Raw genomic sequence first — 18,885 nt, forward strand, 5'->3', positions numbered from 1 at the left:
TGGCTGCAGTCGATCGCGTGCTCAAGTTAGTGTTTACCGACCAACCGACCGACCCAACCGACCGACATAGTGAGGAGCTGTAGAGTCGCGTTGCCCGCACACGCGACTAAAAATACTGTAGTTGGGGTGGTGGAGAGAGGCTGCGCTTTTTAGTGTAGATTTATAGAGGGCGAATGACTCGGTCATCCTCCTTTCATCGAGTTTGTTGGTAAGTGAAGTGGTGAAACTTAGTTTTTACTTAATTTGCTTAATTTAGAATTGTTTACGAATTATTTAATAAATTCTAATTTCCTTAATAAACTGACATCACAAATGACAACGCTAACCGATGCACGTAGTATACAATATCATGTATGTTTTAGGCTAGGCCTGGCTGTGATGGATGTTTTGACAACTGATCGAGAGATCTGACACTACAAATACTCACTTGGACGGCGTTGAGTACACTTACAACACTAGGCCTAGCCTAGAACATGTAGAGTCAAACAAACACAAATTTAATTTCCATTGTATTGTGGTTATGTAAGCAGATTAGAATAATAGGGTCCTATCAGTGTTTTTTTATTTTTCTCCTATCTATCAGTCAGTGTTTTTATTTATTTTTCAAAGTGAAAATGCAGAAACAAGTAAAATTGTTGAGATTGTTGCGGCCATGTGGGTCGTCACTATGGCAGCAAAAGTGGTGCCAGAGAGCAGCAAGTACTGTCAATCCATTCATTTACCAAGATATTTGGCAGACGGATAAAGTAGACGAAACCACCTTTAGGAAACTCACAGGTGAACAAATGACAATGACATACTACTGTGTACTAATGCACTTGTCAATATATGACCCATATCCACCCATGATGCACCTCTGCCGGGGGTCGTATAGTGGGTCATACAAATGACAAGTACATAAACTCATACTCTTTATCATTAATTAACACATCTTTGCCTCACCGGTTCATTTAACAAGTTCTCAGCTAACCAGTTATTTAATAATGTAAAACAAACAATTATGAAACACAAAATTTAGGAGACTAGACGGCGTACTGTATTATAGTATGAGTAAACATATATTTTTTTCACTTTTAGATAGGCGTCTGTCTGAAGATTATTGAAAGTTTTTTTTCATTGTCTTTTCCATTATCTCCTCAACAATTTTTGTTGTTGCTTTGTTACTTCCCCGTAGTCAGTGGTGTATCCAGGTTTTTTTTAAATGTGGAGCGCTAACATCATTGATGTCTGTCAAAAACAGATTAAAAAAGTAACTTTCATAAATTCAATTTACCTGTCAGAGTGTGGGGGTGGCAAGCATGTTCCCCCCAGCGCCTTTGGTAGTGCCACATTATCATTACTTCATCATTAACATTCCCATCACCCCCTCCACATCTTCAATAGTAAAATACAAATTCTACTTATTAACTTACTATTTTTAACCAGATAAACATGTTTCAACTGCTGAGTTTGGAGGGAGAAAGATTCTCAAAGTTGAACCTGAAGCATTGACCTTGCTGACCTCACAAGCAATGGTGGATATTGCTCACCTTCTTCGACCAGCTCATCTTGGGGTGAGGCTTATCATCATTTGTTTTAAATATCAATTTTCTCCAAACATCTGACATTACCAATTATAGTTATGCTAGCTAAACACTAATAAGATATTAATCATATCTTAACTGACACTAATCAAATCTTAACCGACACTTAGCAGATCTTAACTGACACTAATCAGATCTTAACTAATACTAATCAGATCTTAACTAACACTAATCAGATCTTAACTAACACTATTTAAATGGCAATAATCAGATCTTAACTGACACTAATCAGATCTTAACTGACACTAATTAGATCTTAACTAACACTAATCAGATCTTAACTAACACTATTTAACTGCCAATAATCAGATCTTAACTGACACTAATCAGATCTTAACTGACACTAATCAGATCTTAACTAACACTAATCAGATCTTAACTAACACTATTTAACTGCCAATAATCAGATCTTAACTGACACTAATCAGATCTTAACTGACACTAATCAGATCTTAACTAACACTAATCAGATCTTAACTAACACTATTTAACTGCCAATAATCAGATCTTAACTGACACTAATCAGATCTTAACTGACACTAATCAGATCTTAACTAACACTAATCAGATCTTAACTAACACTATTTAACTGCCAATAATCAGATCTTAACGGACACTAATCAGATCTTAACTGACACTAATCAGATCTTAACTGACACTAATCAGATCTTAACTAACACTAATCAGATCTTAACTAACACTATTTAACTGCCAATAATCAGATCTTAACTGACACTAATCAGATCTTAACTGACACTAATCAGATCTTAACTAACACTAATCAGATCTTAACTAACACTATTTAACTGCCAATAATCAGATCTTAACTGACACTAATCAGATCTTAACTGACACTAATCAGATCTTAACTAACACTAATCAGATCTTAACTAACACTATTTAACTGCCAATAATCAGATCTTAACTGACACTAATCAGATCTTAACTGACACTAATCAGATCTTAACTGCCAATAATCAGATCTTAACTGACACTAATCAGATGGTATGATGAAACAGCATTGTTTAGGCTATAACCTACACTTGTTTTTACAGCAATTAAGAAAGATCCTGGATGATCCAGAAGCATCAAGTAATGATAGGTTTGTAGCGTTGGAGTTACTCAAGAATGCTTGTATTGCTGCAGACATGGTGCTACCAGGTTGTCAAGACACAGGCACTGCTATTGTTATGGGTAAACTAGCTATTGTTTATTGTCGACAGGCACAACTATCAGGCCTTGTCTTTTAAAAGGCGAGCGAGTGCTCCTAAACTGCCCTTGAGGAGTGCGATTTACAACATACCTAAATTTGGTAAACTTCTACACTCCAAAATACAAACAGCACACCACTGAATGTATTGAGGAGTGCAATTTGTAGCACACCTATAATTTTCAAAAGACAAGGCCTGAACTATGGTGTATTTATTGTTGAATTTCACCACTATTGTTATGGGTTTGATAGGCACCACTGTAATTGTTATGGGTACTGTAATTAACTAAATGTTTATTGAATGTTGACAGACACCACTTGTTGGCTAACTGTTTATTAATGTTTTGATCTTACCAAAGATGAAATATACTGACACTGAAAAACAGTTTAGAAAATAATTATCGGATGGTAATCTGAGACCTGGCATCCACTAGCCACAAATATATCTCTAGATGAGATTCAAGCATACTTATGGATAGTGGTTAACAAACTTAGCAATGATATAAACATACTTAACAGGACATTGTAGGCCAGCTCAACATTTTTGAAATATGCCATTTGCTTTTAAAATTGATTTTCTAGGTAAAAGAGGTCAAAATGTATGGACAGATGAGAATGATGAGGAGCATATATCAAGAGGAGTTTATGATACATACACGCAGAGAAATCTTAGGTATTCACAGGTAATTGTTTATGATGTTATGATATTGGGTTATATTATTACTGCTCCAACAATATACAAATAAATGTCAACACGTTTGATTGTTGTGTTTGGTATAATTTTTTAATCCAATCCAAAGAAATTATAAGAGCTTGCAGTCAAACATACATAAAATTATACAGCAAAAAATATCAATATTTCATAACTGAATACTGAATACTGAAATGCTTTATTTGTCCATCATCATCATAAAATAACAACAGAAATTCTTCTTGAAGATTGACAATTATTAGTAAAATAATAAATAGATATACAATAAAATATATTATCTACACACACATAATTGCACAAAAAAATATAAGTTATGAAACACGGTGTAAAAATTATATGAATAGCATTTGCAAGACCTCCTCAATACAGTACATGTGCTCCGACCTTATGGTCTGTGCCATTATATTATAGAGGGTTACACTATAATAGTAAAGTAATTTGACCATTCAATAAACAACAGATTCTTTTATAGGTATCACCTGTAGACATGTACAAGGAAGTAAACACTGGTACCAATTTACCTGCCCAGTTGGAGATATACGCCACACCTGGCAATGAATATAACTTTCTATTTATAGCCAAAGGAGGTGGCTCAGCTAATAAAACGTTCCTCTATCAACAAACCAAAGCATTGCTAAACCCAGAGAAGCTTGCACAATTTATAAACGAGAAAATTAAGGTAATTGAAATCATATTTAAGTACAACCTATACAATTTAATCAATTAAATTGTTTTCAATTGTAAAAAAAAAAAGAGAGATTTTACTGGTATCAGAGGGCAAAAACTCCAGGTAGGAGCCTCTCATCACTTTTCCAATTTCCAAAAATGAAGGACAAAATGTATAGAGATATATCCAACTCTGTCTTATCTTTTTTGTCCAGACCAGTAAACCTCAAATTCAACTACTTGATATGCTCTTTGGTCCTTTTCATCAGCTAACCATATAAGTACTTTCTGGTTCTATCTCAGCTGATAAAATGTGAGAATTCAAGCTGCCTTAATGCCTATCAAATCTGTTGCCACCTGTTTTACTACACACTACATAGAAATCGGCAAAAGTATAAAATCCATTTGTAAAAGTTTTCACATAAGCACTTACCTTTTGTTTCTAAACTAGAGTTAATATTGATTATATTTGTTCATTTAGACCATTGGCACAGCTGCTTGTCCACCTTATCATCTTGCATTGGTCATTGGTGGTCTATCAGCAGAGATGACCCTTAAAACTGTCAAACTAGCTTCAACAAAGTACCTCGATAATCTTCCTACGAATGGTGAGTGCAGTACAATAAAGGTCAAGGGCGAAAGGTCACCCATTGATTTAAAATCAGTTTTTGATTCCAACGTCCAATGACAATGACATTCACTATTTACCATGCTTGGATTTGATTGGTCATTCATTGAGTACCACATCTGGTTTTAATCAGTATTTTCTACAATGCATTCCTTTCTTTATTTTTTAGTGTTTATAAAGTATATTTCAATGAGTTACGGGAAAATTTGCAAAAAAAAAAATTGCAAATTTCACTTTAACTATGATACGAGAAAAGAGTGCACTGAATGTGTTAATACTAATGATACAGGTTACTTTTCTAATTATAGGTGGTGAGTTTGGACGTGCATTTAGGGATTTAGAAATGGAAGAACAAGTACACAAACTAAGCCAGAAAATGGGTATAGGCGCTCAGTTTGGTGGCAAATACTTCTGTCATGATGTTAGGGTCGTACGTCTACCACGCCATGGGGCTTCTTGTCCTGTTGGTCTTGGCGTCTCTTGCTCTGCGGACAGACAAGTACGTTTTATGAGCAATATATAATTTTTCTTAATGATATATTAATAATAATAATGAAATTTAAAAGTTGCATTTTAAGATGAAATTTGTTTTAAATATTTTAATTAGTAAACATTTTATGGAGTTTGTACTGGTATAGCACCATCAACTACAAGGCAACAGATGATAAACAAACGTTTGCGCATGCTCACAAACTGATTGTTGTGATAGATTCAACATTTACATCAAATTCGAAATGAGGTTGCCAATTGATAGTGCAGTTACAAGACAATAGTAAAATGTTTAAAATATACATTATGTATTGCTGTCAAAATGAAATGTAGAAAGTTAATCTTTGACAAGAGATTTGTACAATAATCCCATTATTTGTACTGAGTGTAAACTCATAATCGTTCAAGAAAAAATATAATTTTTTTCAACATAATTTTCAATTTACTTTTTAACATTAATTTTAATTGTTTTATTATTACTTTTTTTGTACAGGTAAAAGGCAAAATTACAGAAGAAGGTATATTCTTAGAACAACTTGAGAAAAACCCAAGTCAGTATTTACCTGAAGTAGCGGAGGACAATCTTAGCGAAACTGTCGTTAAGGTAACACCGTAAAACAATATTACTGTACTACGATTATATTTAACTTTTATAAAGAATAAGAGGTTGATACTGAATTAAAGTAAAAATAATATAAAAACAGTAATATATTATTCCTATAACAACATATATTGTGTAAAATAATTCTGCTAATAGCATTACTTTTTTTAGTAGTTAATAAAGAACAAAAGACAATGACAAATAAAAACACTGCCTAATAAACAATGACCAATAAAAACACTGCCTAAACAAACATTGACCAATAAAAACACTGCCTAAACAAACATTGACCAATAAAAGCACTGCCTAACAACAATGACCAATAAAAACATTGCCTAACAAACAATGACAAATAAAAAAACACTGCCTAACAAACAATGACCTATTAAAAACACTTCCGCAACCAACATTGACCAATAAAAACACTTCTAACAAACACCAATCCAACAACCAAAATATCCTTGATTTTCACACTGTTTGAAATGTTAATTAGGTGGATTTGAATCAACCAATGAGCAGCATACTTAGTAACCTAACCCAGTATCCAATCAGAACACGGCTTAGTCTGACAGGAACTCTTGTGGTAGCAAGAGACATTGCACATGCTAAACTACAAGAGAGGATTGACAGTGGAGAAGGTTTACCACAATACATCAAAGATCATCCAGTTTATTATGCAGGGCCAGCCAAGACACCAGAGGTATCCAAACCACTACATTTTGATATTGTATGGTAGTATGTTAAAGATGTATTGTCCCCCTGAAAAAATAATTCTTAACAACATTTTTTTTAAATATGCCATTTTAATGTAACATAATAGTTATCCACTTTGACCAAAAATTGGATCGAAAAAAAAATGTATTTACCTAAAAAAACTGTAATTTAAAGCAAAAATGGTCAAATTGACTGCCAGTCAATGGTTTTTGGTTGAATTTAACCATTTATTTTGTCATTTTATACATGAAAACATTATTTTTTTCAATTTTTTTTTCTACATAAGTAATTAACTTTATTAAAACTACAAAATCACATATTCAAAGTCTGATTTATTTAATTTTCATTTTTCATGTTTTTCATACATCTTTAAAACTAATTGTATTCTTGCTATTTGATAATTAAACATCACATGCTAGTTCTACCTAGCAGAAAAGTTATATCTTAAGAAGATAATGGGCTCTAATGCACATTAAGGTTTTAGTAAACATTTGGAGAATTTTTGCCATGTGAGGTAGTTGACTGATCCACGTTCGAAAATCATCCTGTAGTGCATGTCATCTGTTCTATTCCACAACCAAAGTTGTATCACTGCATTCTTTAATGGCCTAGCATTTATCAATGATTTACGATGGATAAATTAAAGTTTGTTTTAGGTAGGTGTATTATAAAACAGATAATGAATGTTTTATAGTCTTTCAACGCAATTAATATTCTCACCATTCAACTAAATGTATAGGTCTATGCTACTACCATACTATAGAAATAGAATGGAATTCAGTCAAATAATGTTTGTCAACTGTCTACAAAAATGGAATCTTCAATCTCTTCAATTAACTTAGTTTATAAATGAATAACTTCTTATAGGGTTATGCTTCCGGATCATTTGGTCCCACCACTGCTGGTAGAATGGATTCTTATGTGGACAGTTTTCAAGCAGCTGGAGGGTCAAAGGTCATGTTAGCCAAGGGAAATCGAAGTAAACAGGTAGGTCTAAAAAATTAGCAATTTTTAAAATAATATTTACTTCCACAAATTATAGAGCAAAATACAGAGTAACAAAATAAATATACAACCAATAATGAACATACTTAATATAATGCAAGAAAAGAATTATATAAGTGGAAAAGGAACACGCAAGCAAGCAAGCTTTAAATTGGGCACCCCACTCAACAGTAAAAAACTAAAACTTCAATATAAGTCAAGATAAGACAAATTCATTACAGGTTATTTTAATTGGAATTAAAGAAAATTTAACTTACCCATAGCTTTGTGTTTTAACATCAGATTTCTTCTAGGCCCGCTGATTTCTACTCGATTCTGAGGGCCTAGTAGTTGCCCCTGCTTCTGTAGGCAGTTAAAGTCTCAGAATTCACATATGTTTTTGAAACGAAGCTTAACCAATATGTTCACATTAAGAATTGTAGCGCAACATAGAGACATAAGGCCCCTGATTTAGGAACCCTAAGTGGCCCTCCAATGCTGGAGGCTTCGGCCATTTTTAGCTTTTTTCGACATATTTGAATGCCTGTTTTTTCCTCTGGGCACTGCTCAGGGGCCCCTATAAGCTCTGGGGCCCCTATAAGCTCCAGGGCCCCTATAAGCTCCAGGGCCCCTATAAGCTCCAGGGCCCCTGGGTTTAGCCGTTTTTTTTTAATTCCTGTTTTTCCTCTGGGCTCTGCTCAGGGGCCCCTATAAGCTCCGGGGCCCCTGGGTTTAGCCATTTTTTAAAACATTTCCTCTGGGTACTGCTCAGGGGCCCCTATAAGCTCTGAGATTAGCCAGTGAGCACTCATATCCGTTATGCCACTGATTAAGAAAGTTTTAGCTCAAATAGAAAAATCTTACCTTTATCTTGAATTAATTTCAGGTAACAAAAGCATGTAAAACACATGGTGGATTTTACCTAGGCTCTATAGGAGGCCCTGCTGCCATCTTAGCCAAAAATTGTATCAAGAAAGTAGAGCAACTTGAATACCCAGAACTTGGTATGGAAGCAGTGTGGAAGGTACAGGTAGAAAATTTCCCAGCATTCATTGTAGTCGACGATAAAGGCAATGATTTCTTCAAGGAATGGCAGGTGTAACAATATGTACAAAGAATATAAAATATCTATATATCCAATAATTGCATTGTTTATTTCTGATATTAATAAATTACTTTACTATTAGATTTTGTTCCTTTGTTCATTTGAGATGAATATTTATTATCAATAAATAAATTCAATTGAAAATTGTACAGATATGTATTAAAGTAGTTTAAAAGTATCAAAATGTTTATTTAATTTTATTTTCAAAGGAGGTACACCCATGTACTTAATACTGAATATGCAACATATGTACACCAGTCATAGTTAAAAAGAGTATTAAAAGATATTAACTATTTAAACAAATTAAACGTTTCAATCTTTATTTGATCATCATCAAGAATTTGTTTCATCAAGATTTTAAAGTTAAAGTTTTTTAAAGTTCAAATCAATTTAGGCATAGTTGTCTCTGGTAGTTGGTTGTGAAATTTGATTCAATGTGATGTCAAATGTTCTGTAGATTTCTTCAAAACATAGTCCTCTCAAGTTCATTGAATTGGTGTATGTGGGTTTAGCTTGGTCTGGGCATCTCTCAACTTTGACAAAAACTCGTTAAACGTTTCTTCTAATACTTCCCTGCTTTCATTGTTACTTGTCGATAAATCTGTAATTTCTATTTTAGGAATGTTAACTGCACCAACTGTATCATGATGTTTTTTATTTAAATCTCTATGTTTGTTAGTTAAAATGCTGTTTGATTTTGCACCATTTTCGTCTGGTGTTTCAATATGATCAAGACTTTCTAAATTCTTATCGGAAGTTGATGTCTGACATTGCAACGAATTATCAATTGTTCTTCGATGTGCCTGATCTTTTGTAATGTCATTGTCCATATTAGATTCCACGTAAGATACTCCTGGTAATGACTGTTCTTTCTTCTCTTTTTCGTGTCTTTCTGGATGTCTTTGGTTATCGTCTCCTCTTTTACAGACACTGCTTTGTGATTCATTTCTACCAACACTCTGCTTATGTCTGTCGTGTTTTTTCGGACGTGTATTGTGTAGGCTAGCAATAAACCTGATGTATTGCCGATACTGGATATCTTCGCGTGATGATCGTCGTTCCACAGGTCCATTAGACCTCTCTACATTATCAGCTCCAGCACTATCTTCAACTTTCAACTGTAAGCCTGGACTTTGACTATGTTCGTACAAAGCCTTCTGAAATAACACATTCATCGAACTTGGATCTTTACTTCTTCTACTCTCCTTTTTGCAATTAGATTTAGTTTTAACAGTAGTCATATCTTCTTGGTGAATTTTATGCTTTGCATGAGGAATACGTCTAGCAAACGGCCCTTGACATACCAAACAAATATTTTGTCGACGACCGGACGTCGATTTGAACAGTGACGTCTCTTTTGGAATACTCTCACGGGTAAATGTTTCTGTTAATCTTCCAGTTTTAATTCCAAAACGCCGAAGTTCACGTCTGCCAATAATTTGATGTTTACTAGCAGAGTTTCCGTTACCGGTGTAAATGTTTCTAGGTATTCTTGTAAATTCAGTTTTACCTGTATCACATACATCAACATGTGTATTCGTGCTGCTGATTGGCGGAGTGTGTTCAGTAACTTTTAATTGTTCTGGTTCCCGGTCACTTAATGAAGCTCTGCTGACGTCACACGGAGATAAGTATTGACCATAGAATGTATCTGTTTTGTGAGAAATTACAGATTCTACTCTTGTCAAAACTACTTTTCGTGATACTCTATTCAGGTATACAATTCCTCGGTGGCCCTCGTCTGTTGAATACGAATACTCAGAAAAATCAGAGTCGAATCCTGCAAAAAAAATATGAACGAATACGGGTAAAACGTCATCCTCATTTAAAATTAAGCCTACCTTTACTTCTCTCTTTGTTTTCGTTCTAATAATAATAATGTGCGCATTATCGTAAGATTACCATAAGCAATTATTACAAATCAGCGATGATTTCATTCAAATTATTACTTGGTCTACTAGATTAGCTGGTTTTAGTTAAGCCAAATATAACTATAAACATCATCATTATGATCGGCAACATAACTTTCTGTTTAAAGATTTGCATGGAGAAAACAAATCAGTAAGTCAGCTTTATGGTAGATAAAGGTAAAATGTGTTTCTGAAAAGGAATCACAGTAAAGTTGAGGATGTCTCTTGGATTCAGCATCAAGGAAATTGAGAATGTACACAAGTCTCAATTTACTTCCTATTTAGACATCACGTGGTAAGTACTGAATCATGAAATGTATTACTTTGATTTGTGGTTCTAGGACACAACGCAAGAAAGTTAGCGCAATGTCAGCAATTTGAACAATCACGACGTGATGGATCATATGCAGTGTCACTTGTGATTGGCTAACTCACTTGCGTTTTGTTCAAGTGGGAACCAAGTTTACGAATATCTACAACGTGTCCTACCTTCTGTGTCGTCACAATAACTAAATTCACTCCTAGAGCACGTACTGCATGATACAGAATCTGAATCATAATAACCATCATTGAAGATTCCGATCATACCGTCACCATTTAGTTCATTCCGTCGGAGTCCGATCTTAACGTCACTCATCGCGCGAGAAGAACCGTTTACTCCGATTACGTCATCGTGTGAGTAAGTTAAACCCGTTCCGTATGAACTATCCCTTCTGATGACGTCATCATAAGATAGATTATGATTGGAAAATGATTCGTTGGATGTATCAGCCAAAGTAATGTGAATGTCGCTGACGTTTCTAGAATGAAATAAATAGACCAGTTAAAAATAAACGATTAACTAAAACATTTAAAAAGAGCTAAAATGGTATCTATAGTTGGACGAAATTGGTTAGTGGATAGGATTAGTGATCAACACTATTTTGTTTATCTAAATCTAAATAAATATCAATATCAGTTGAAAAAATGGCTTCGCGTGGTCCTACCGTTGGTAAGGTCCGAATTGTGATGCATCGCGGTATCGAGAAGACTCATCAGAAGTTTTGGGGTTAAACGTCGTCATATCTGTGAAAACAAAAGTGGTAACAACTATAATATAATCAACAGCAATGGTGCAGCAAATTGCATTACTAAAGCTAAAGATAAATAATCAGTGCATTACTGGATAATTTCTATCGTCTTACTCTTTGTTTTTCGAAATAATTGAGACTTCATATTTCGAAAATAAGGCGGATATAATGAGAATATGGCTATGGGGGTTAGAGCAGGTTGAAGAGCCATTATGTAAACTGTAGCAAAGTCTGCAGTTTGAGAAACACTTCCTGAAATAAGTGTCACTGCTACCAAAAACTGTAAAACAGAAACGATATGATTTCGTTACAAAGATAATTTCAAAAACATTTTAATTACAAAGTATCCATAAAGCTAGTTTACAGAATTAAATTACAACTCTATAGATGGGTACTTAGTATAATGTTGCACATTACGATGTCAATTGAACGAGTTTTTATAATATTACGGAATTAATGGAGCATATTTGGTTATATTAAAACAATAAAACCAAAAGAATGACTAATAAAACTAAAATAAAATAATATCTAGAGTCGGTCAAACTCTTTTAATAAACCTTAAGTTATTTCTCACCAAGAAAGGCAGATGACAGCACCAATGAAGAACACAAATAACAAGAAGCATCCTAGTGAACGAGAGTCGTTGGTTCAAATCTGTAGATGAGTTCGCTTTAAAAGAAGTTTGAACAATACTTTCAGCATGCGTCCCATTTTGGTTCGTGTGACAATTTGACCTGCGTTGAACTTTGACATATGAATTCCAATTACACAATACAGAGAACAAACTAAACATTGATATTTGAAACATTATGTAAGCAATTGATACTATAATGATAGAGAATATTGTCGAAATTGCATCATCTGGCGTAATACCAAAGTGACAGTAACTCAACGAGTCTTCAAACGTCTTCATTCCGATTCCACCAATCAATGGCATAGATCCAAGTAAAAGAGAGATCAACAAACACGAACCACACGCAATAACAATTCTTCCAATACATCGTTTCTTTAAAAATATTTCAGATGGTTTAACGTAAAAGTAACGTTCTAAAGAAATAAGGCAGACGGTAAATGTTGAAGTAAACTTGAGCGCGAATGACATCGAACCCTGGAAACCACATGCACTTGGCGTGTCTTCCATGTTCCAATCCATTAAAAACGCAACAGCTGATATGGGTAACACTAGTGTAGAAAATGACAGATCACATAAGGACAACACTAACACCAGGATACCTGGTACAGATCGGCGAACATTTTTAATGGACACCAGAAGGAGGATATTACCGATGATTGCGATTATTGTGATGAGAATAAGTGAAGCACCGATTGCTGAAGTTGCTGTGTCATTATTCGTTAAATTCATCCTGGCCTCCTGAAAAAAAATGTATCAGTATTTCAAGTTTCAAGTTTCAAGTACCGTATGTAGCGCCACAATATTATACAAATTAATATTAAAAATAATTAGAAGTCTTAAAACTAATTTTAAAACAAAATATCTACATTTTTTCGCATGTTTATGTTTTTGTTTGTCGCAACCGAATACCTACTGTATTGGTGAAAGCTGGAACAGTCGTTCAAAACACAGTATATGACATGATAAAAGTTAATATCCGAAGAAAGGTGTTCTAACAGGAGCGTATATTCCCTACAATATACATGGTTATTTTTTTCACATAAACCGTAAAAATCATGATAAAGAAAAATTCTTTAAACTAAAAACACCTTCTCTTAATATCATCATCAAAAAGATTTATTATGTATTACAGTAGAATCCCCATAAATTATACACTTCGATAAGGGTTCCCGTTTACACGGGAAGTACCGGTATGGTGTACCCTAAATAGAGGTGTCAGATGAAGGGAATTCTGCTGTAATTTTGTTTCTTTTCAATTTCAATTTTTTCGTTTCTTTCGTATTTATATGGTGTTGGTTTTTTTTGTAATACAGTATCACGAACTTGTGTAAAAACAATCAATGTTGATTGAACGAGTTGTGCTGTACATCAGTCTCGTGTCTAAATAAAGTTTATATATATATCAGGTAAGTTCAATTGTAAAGACATGTGCAATAGAAATCTGGCTTACCTTTTGAATTTACTTAAACTATACAATCCGATTAGCATTACCTAATTGGGGTAAGATATTACCTGAGCCGGGATAATACATTATAGGCATATAGCCTGAAACTAAAACGACGACTTTGTTCCGGTAATCCACATGTTTTTGTGTGTGGAAGCAATAACTATTTAGTGAAAGTTAGGATAGTAGCTGGAAATGTATTTTGTTTAAATCTGATAATTGGAACGTACGTGGTTGTATACATTGTTTACGGTAGGATATATCCTTTATTCATAGTTATTGTAAAGTGAGTATACTGTTTTATGAAAAAGTCCTGAAACAGTGGCATATAATCCATATTGTAGGGCTTTAGGCCTAAATATTTCTCCCACGCCGATGTAGGCAAAGAGACGACAGAAACTATATATTTTCTCTCCTCTTTCTTGTTGATGAAATCGTGATTGATGTGAACAGAAAGAAAAACTCATTCACCGCAAAGATGCAAAAAACAATGAGAATGAAGTTTTACCAAATTATCTGTGGTAGGAATTGAGGATAGGCCTATGCCTAATATGTAACAAAAGGAAACAAATTGCATTGCATGGAAAGTATCTTTTATGAACGGTCAACTGTGTATTAACTATCAAGCATCAGAACATGTAACTCATAGTATAGTTTACATCTTCCTGTGGTTTTACTAATATAGGACTATGTGATGGTTTAAGATGGACACAACAGTAGCCCAAGTTCTACTGTCATAAAGGATTTAACTATATATATTCTAAGGGAGCTTGAAATGGATCGCCTGCAGTTGATATTAATAGGTAAAACATTGCATTCTTCAAACATTAGTAAATGTGTTTCTACATGCCCATTGCAGCTGCTTATATTTTATGAGTAGGTTATTAAGACGAAAGTCTTATTTGTGGCTGATTATCGCACCAAATTAATGGTATCTTAACTGCTAAGAATTCATCATCACAATACTACCGGTTACACTATAGGTAACGTTAAAGCATAAATAAAAAATCTACTTACTTTATTTGTTAACAACTTGAGAATTTGAAAATTGTACTACAAAATCTCACAAACTGCGCCGTTTGACAAGAAATTACAGCAATTATCGTAGTATAACAACTATAAAATGGTCGTGTGCTGCTTTTCTTTGGAAATAATGAGGCGGAAATTTCACGGTACTTTACCAGCTGCAGGCACAGTGAACTGTTCAGCGTGGAGTATACTCCAAACTACATGTTTCAGGCACTAACATTACCGTAGGCTACTAAATTCGTTGTCACAAATCAATTTTACAACATACTTCTGTTTGTTATGATCCAACATAAACATCCGACTGTCTCTATCATTCGCCGCATTCAGACGAGTTTGTCAATTGTATCTTGTTGTTAGAAATCAATAATCGAATTGCAGCAAGAACTGTGGAATACACAATAAACCTATCTTAATTGTTCTCTTTGTGTTGAAGATTTTCGTCAATAATCTTAAAGCCATGGTCTCTTTCTTCAAGAATAATCCAACGATCTTAATTGGTTGGATAATCATGAAGGAATTAGGAACGCGGATTAACCTAAAATTACCCGGCCCACGTGTTTAGTAAAAGTGTGGAGAAAATATTCAAATTAGAATAAAATTTCATATTTTTCAGATTAGTTTAAGCATCGGAAGTATCAACTTTATAATCAAGAGCTAGTCGTTAGACCACACTGTTCAGATAACTATTAGGCCGACTTTCTATCCTCTTCGGCGTCTAGGCAAAGTATTTCACTTAAGTCAATAATATCTAGATTACCCTAATTGATATTCAATTTTCAAAGTGTACTGTAAAGTGTTATGCCTACGTCATCATACATTAAAAGTATAATTATGATATGAAGAATGTTACATTTTTGTCATTCTTAAACCAGAACAACACCGATTTTTGTTTGTAAATTCCATTCGATTTTCAGCAACCCGATGAATTTTACTCTCACAGGTCCCGAATTTGTGTAAGAGCTACTTGATTTTTATTTGTATTCGACCTAATTGTGATATCAATATTTATTTATCTCTTATTAGATTACTACATTAGCTGCACAACGATACATCGAAAATTAAATTAAATCAAAATATATTAACCTACCAATTCAATGCACCTGCTTACTTCAGTAGGTATTTCGACTGGTATCAAACAATAATATTAAAATCCAACCTCTATGATAAACAGACTAAGAAATACACCGACATACTATACAGCTTCGCAAACATTGCATAGTAAACGATATATAAAATTATAATATTATTTGATTCGATTTCTTCATTCCACTTCAGTAAGCTTTAAGTTATACAAAGTAACCCATTCGGAAGGATCTTTAATTAATTATTGGCTAAACATAATAAAGGTGTACGTGCAATTGCTATTTACACGTTGGTTTGTCGGTAAGTAAAAAGGACAAGACTGTGTGCGTGTGTTTAACAATAACAATGCACATATTACAGTGTTATAATCGATAGAAACTAATACACAACTGATACAGACGACATGTCGGTTACTGACAACATTTATATTCTGTTTTGTTTCATCAGCTCGTTTCGAGGTGCTAAACGAAGGAGATTGTAATTTATACAAAATATCAATCTGCGCCTGCGTGTGAGCCTATACAACGTTCCGTTTATTATCGCATCGGGACTGTATTATATATATTTGGTCGATTAATCGAAAGCGCAAACGGGAATCTTCATTTGCTTATAAAACACAAATTGCTGTTATACTGTATTTCACAATCAAGTTAAACAAAATTAGGCCTACAATAATACATTATAATTGGCCATTTCTTTGCGTGTGGCATGCGTATGATACCCAGGTACGTCTATAAGTGGCACGTTGGTGGATCCACTGTAGATTACTCATGTTTTGTAAACAATTGTTTCGCAATTATAATGTACCCACTTGTCAATAATTTGTGGGAGTAGCAACCCCACTAGGACTAAGAAATTTGACCAATCACAAGCGATCGATAATTCATGATTAGTCTTGCGTTGCGTCTACGTCCCTGCGTTGCGTCATAGTGGGAACCAAGTTAACCCGTTCCAAAATGGCGTTCCGGACCAGAGAGACTGCGAACGTAATATACGAAGATGCGAAAATATAGAATTCATCGACAAAAATACATAAAATCACAATATATTTTTTATTAATATTTCTCTTTAAATTTCAAACTTTACATATTTTATCCTATACAATTGTTTTCGAACCCAAGAAAAAAAAATAAAGTGATGCATAGCAAAAAAGTAAAACATCGTTATAATAATGTTAAAGCTTAATGTATAATAATAGCACATAAAAATAATTTTTCCCAAGTTATAAAAACGATTGTCCAGGAGTAATATAAAAAACAAAGGGTAACAATAATGTACCTAAATAGGAAATTAATTTCGTTTTGTTTCGTCTTCTAGTCGAATTGGCACAGTCATCATAACTACTAGATCATATAGAGAACCTTGATATTATGATATCAAACGTTATGATAATTTAAAAACAGATTAATAATTTATTTTAATTCAATAGGTACATATTCCTATTCATTGCTACATTATTCGCATGTAAAATTATGGAGAATGACAACGGTAAATTGAAAAAAATATATATATAATTTAGATGCATTTGTGTTGAGCGTAGTGTCTACACATTTGTATGAAGTAAGTGGTAACATTATACTGTGATTCAGTATAAAAAATATACAACACGTCCCACCCTAAAAAAATAAAGCGAATTTAATTTTTATTTCAATATAGACCTACATTTAGCATTGCTAAGGGAAATGTATAGTAGTAGGATATATTGCAACTGTAAACAAAATCGAGCATCACATTAAGAAGCAGAAAAAGTAATTTAAATGCAAAAAGGTACTATAAAATATATAATTTTAAATTAAGAAAAAAATATAATATGACGGTTAATAGTCTTTTGGTTATTCGTAATATTTCTAAAATTAAATAAATATAAAATTAGTTCAAGCATACTTAGGCATAAATCGGTTCAAATAGGTTTAACCCAGTTGAACAGGTTTTGATTGAATAAAATGTTAATTCTACCTATATTTTGTTAATTGATAAAGACGGTATTTGGTTAGTGAAAGCATGGCAGTATCCATGGTAAAAGTTAATACTTTATAATTGTTTTGATCAAAGTCTTAAACTTTCCTAAATTTAATCTATCACTTATTTAAAAAATATCAATTGCATTGTTAATTTTAAAATAAATATCATAAATATGACAAGGTTCAAATGATTCAGTCCTTGAATAACAATTAAAAGCATTGACCATATGTAGTCCAGTGATGGCTGGTACACACTAGAGCACTGTTCATTGGATCACAAGGGTGATGAATTCTCATCGCTAATACACTTTCAAACCACCGGTTAGCATTGGCGAACTTAACCCTAACCTAAAAGAATGTGCATTAGCGCTCTACGTTTAAATAATGTTATTGCAAAATATTTTAGAGTTGTTCAATTGGGAGTGTTCACCTCTCCCCACTATGGTTATCGTTAGAGCATAATTTAAAAAGTAATATGACATGAGTAAAATTTTTCTTGTGTGTACCAGCCCTAATATCTAGAAAGTGAGCTCTAATTCACACACTAGTTGTAAGTGTTAACACACCCTTAATATTATTACCATTGTGTTTTTTCCATTCTGCGATTTATTGAATATCATGTGACCCACAATCCTCCAATCAAATGACAAGGATCTACTTATTTTGTTATATAAAAGTGTGAGTTTTGTAATAATTATGTCAATTGTTTTTTTTTCAGAAATATTTTTTCCATTGATTTAATGTAAAAAAAAATACAAAGTACTGTATTCAGATGCAAAAAGATGTTAATTTATGCAAAGGGTAAATAAAACTTTTTTATTTTCATAAAATGAGCAGAAGACTAGGATCTTGTGTACCAGTAGCTACCATCTGGTTCATTTCTTCAAATTTACTTTTAGCATAATTGATCTGCTGAGAAACCTAAAGAAAAAAACAAAGATTTAACAAAATAGTAAAAAAGTAGTTTCTTTTCCTTGCGGGCATTCTATTTTTCTTCCCATCTTTCCCATCACAATTCAAGCCACAAACATCAACATATTGGATAAGAAACTTTTTTTTACT

The 18,885-nt window shown here is 33.4% G+C and overlaps 3 protein-coding genes across 4 annotated transcripts in view; 1 reads left to right on the forward strand and 2 right to left on the reverse strand.

Moving 5' to 3' along the window:
• Window positions 1–157: 157 nt before the first annotated feature.
• On the forward strand, window positions 158–8,971 carry LOC144836276 (fumarate hydratase class I, aerobic-like). 2 transcript variants are annotated; one of them, XM_078691532.1, is made up of 12 exons: window positions 158–208; window positions 610–777; window positions 1,426–1,553; window positions 2,639–2,777; window positions 3,376–3,476; window positions 3,978–4,184; window positions 4,653–4,779; window positions 5,108–5,298; window positions 5,782–5,892; window positions 6,383–6,589; window positions 7,471–7,590; window positions 8,474–8,970. In XM_078691532.1, the coding sequence occupies exons 2-12, from the start codon at window positions 615–617 to the stop codon at window positions 8,687–8,689; spliced, it is 1,710 nt and encodes a 569-aa protein (XP_078547658.1). In that variant the 5' UTR covers window positions 158–208; window positions 610–614; the 3' UTR covers window positions 8,690–8,970. The 2 variants fall into 2 exon arrangements, with proteins under 2 accessions (XP_078547658.1, XP_078547659.1); XM_078691533.1 differs by having other exon boundaries at window positions 185–208; window positions 584–777; window positions 8,474–8,971.
• Window positions 8,947–15,414, reverse strand: LOC144836275 (uncharacterized). The gene is made up of 6 exons (XM_078691530.1): window positions 14,768–15,414; window positions 12,247–13,044; window positions 11,787–11,952; window positions 11,589–11,667; window positions 11,092–11,402; window positions 8,947–10,472 (listed from the first exon to the last, which is right to left on the reverse strand). Exons 2-6 carry the CDS (start codon window positions 13,033–13,035, stop codon window positions 9,178–9,180), a joined length of 2,640 nt encoding a protein of 879 aa, XP_078547656.1. The 5' UTR covers window positions 13,036–13,044; window positions 14,768–15,414; the 3' UTR covers window positions 8,947–9,177.
• A 1,481-nt stretch (window positions 15,415–16,895) lies between these two features.
• Window positions 16,896–18,885, reverse strand: part of LOC144835054 (intermembrane lipid transfer protein VPS13D-like) — a 95,073-nt gene continuing 93,083 nt past the window's right edge. Inside the window, exon 71 of the mRNA XM_078690070.1 lies at window positions 16,896–18,744. Within this exon, the coding sequence (XP_078546196.1) occupies window positions 18,646–18,744 (99 nt within the window). The 3' untranslated portion in view covers window positions 16,896–18,645. The remainder of the gene's footprint in view (window positions 18,745–18,885) is intronic.

Source organism: Antedon bifida, chromosome 2, assembly GCF_963402885.1.
Source record: "Antedon bifida chromosome 2, ecAntBifi1.1, whole genome shotgun sequence".
NCBI classification, from domain to species: domain Eukaryota; kingdom Metazoa; phylum Echinodermata; class Crinoidea; order Comatulida; family Antedonidae; genus Antedon; species Antedon bifida.

Excerpts from the sequence above, each read along its gene's own strand:
- LOC144836276 (XM_078691532.1), top strand. The coding sequence starts at position 615 with ATGCAGAAACAAGTAAAATTGTTGAGATTGTTGCGGCCATGTGGGTCG. Across the intron at positions 4,185-4,652 it reads TTATAAACGAGAAAATTAAG|ACCATTGGCACAGCTGCTTG; the intron begins GTAATTGAAATC and ends TTGTTCATTTAG. Across the intron at positions 6,590-7,470 it reads GGCCAGCCAAGACACCAGAG|GGTTATGCTTCCGGATCATT; the intron begins GTATCCAAACCA and ends AACTTCTTATAG.
- LOC144836275 (XM_078691530.1), bottom strand. The coding sequence starts at position 13,035 with ATGAATTTAACGAATAATGACACAGCAACTTCAGCAATCGGTGCTTCA. Across the intron at positions 11,403-11,588 it reads CAATTCGGACCTTACCAACG|AAACGTCAGCGACATTCACA; the intron begins GTAGGACCACGC and ends ATTTCATTCTAG. Across the intron at positions 10,473-11,091 it reads TTATTGTGACGACACAGAAG|GATTCGACTCTGATTTTTCT; the intron begins GTAGGACACGTT and ends TTTTTTTTGCAG.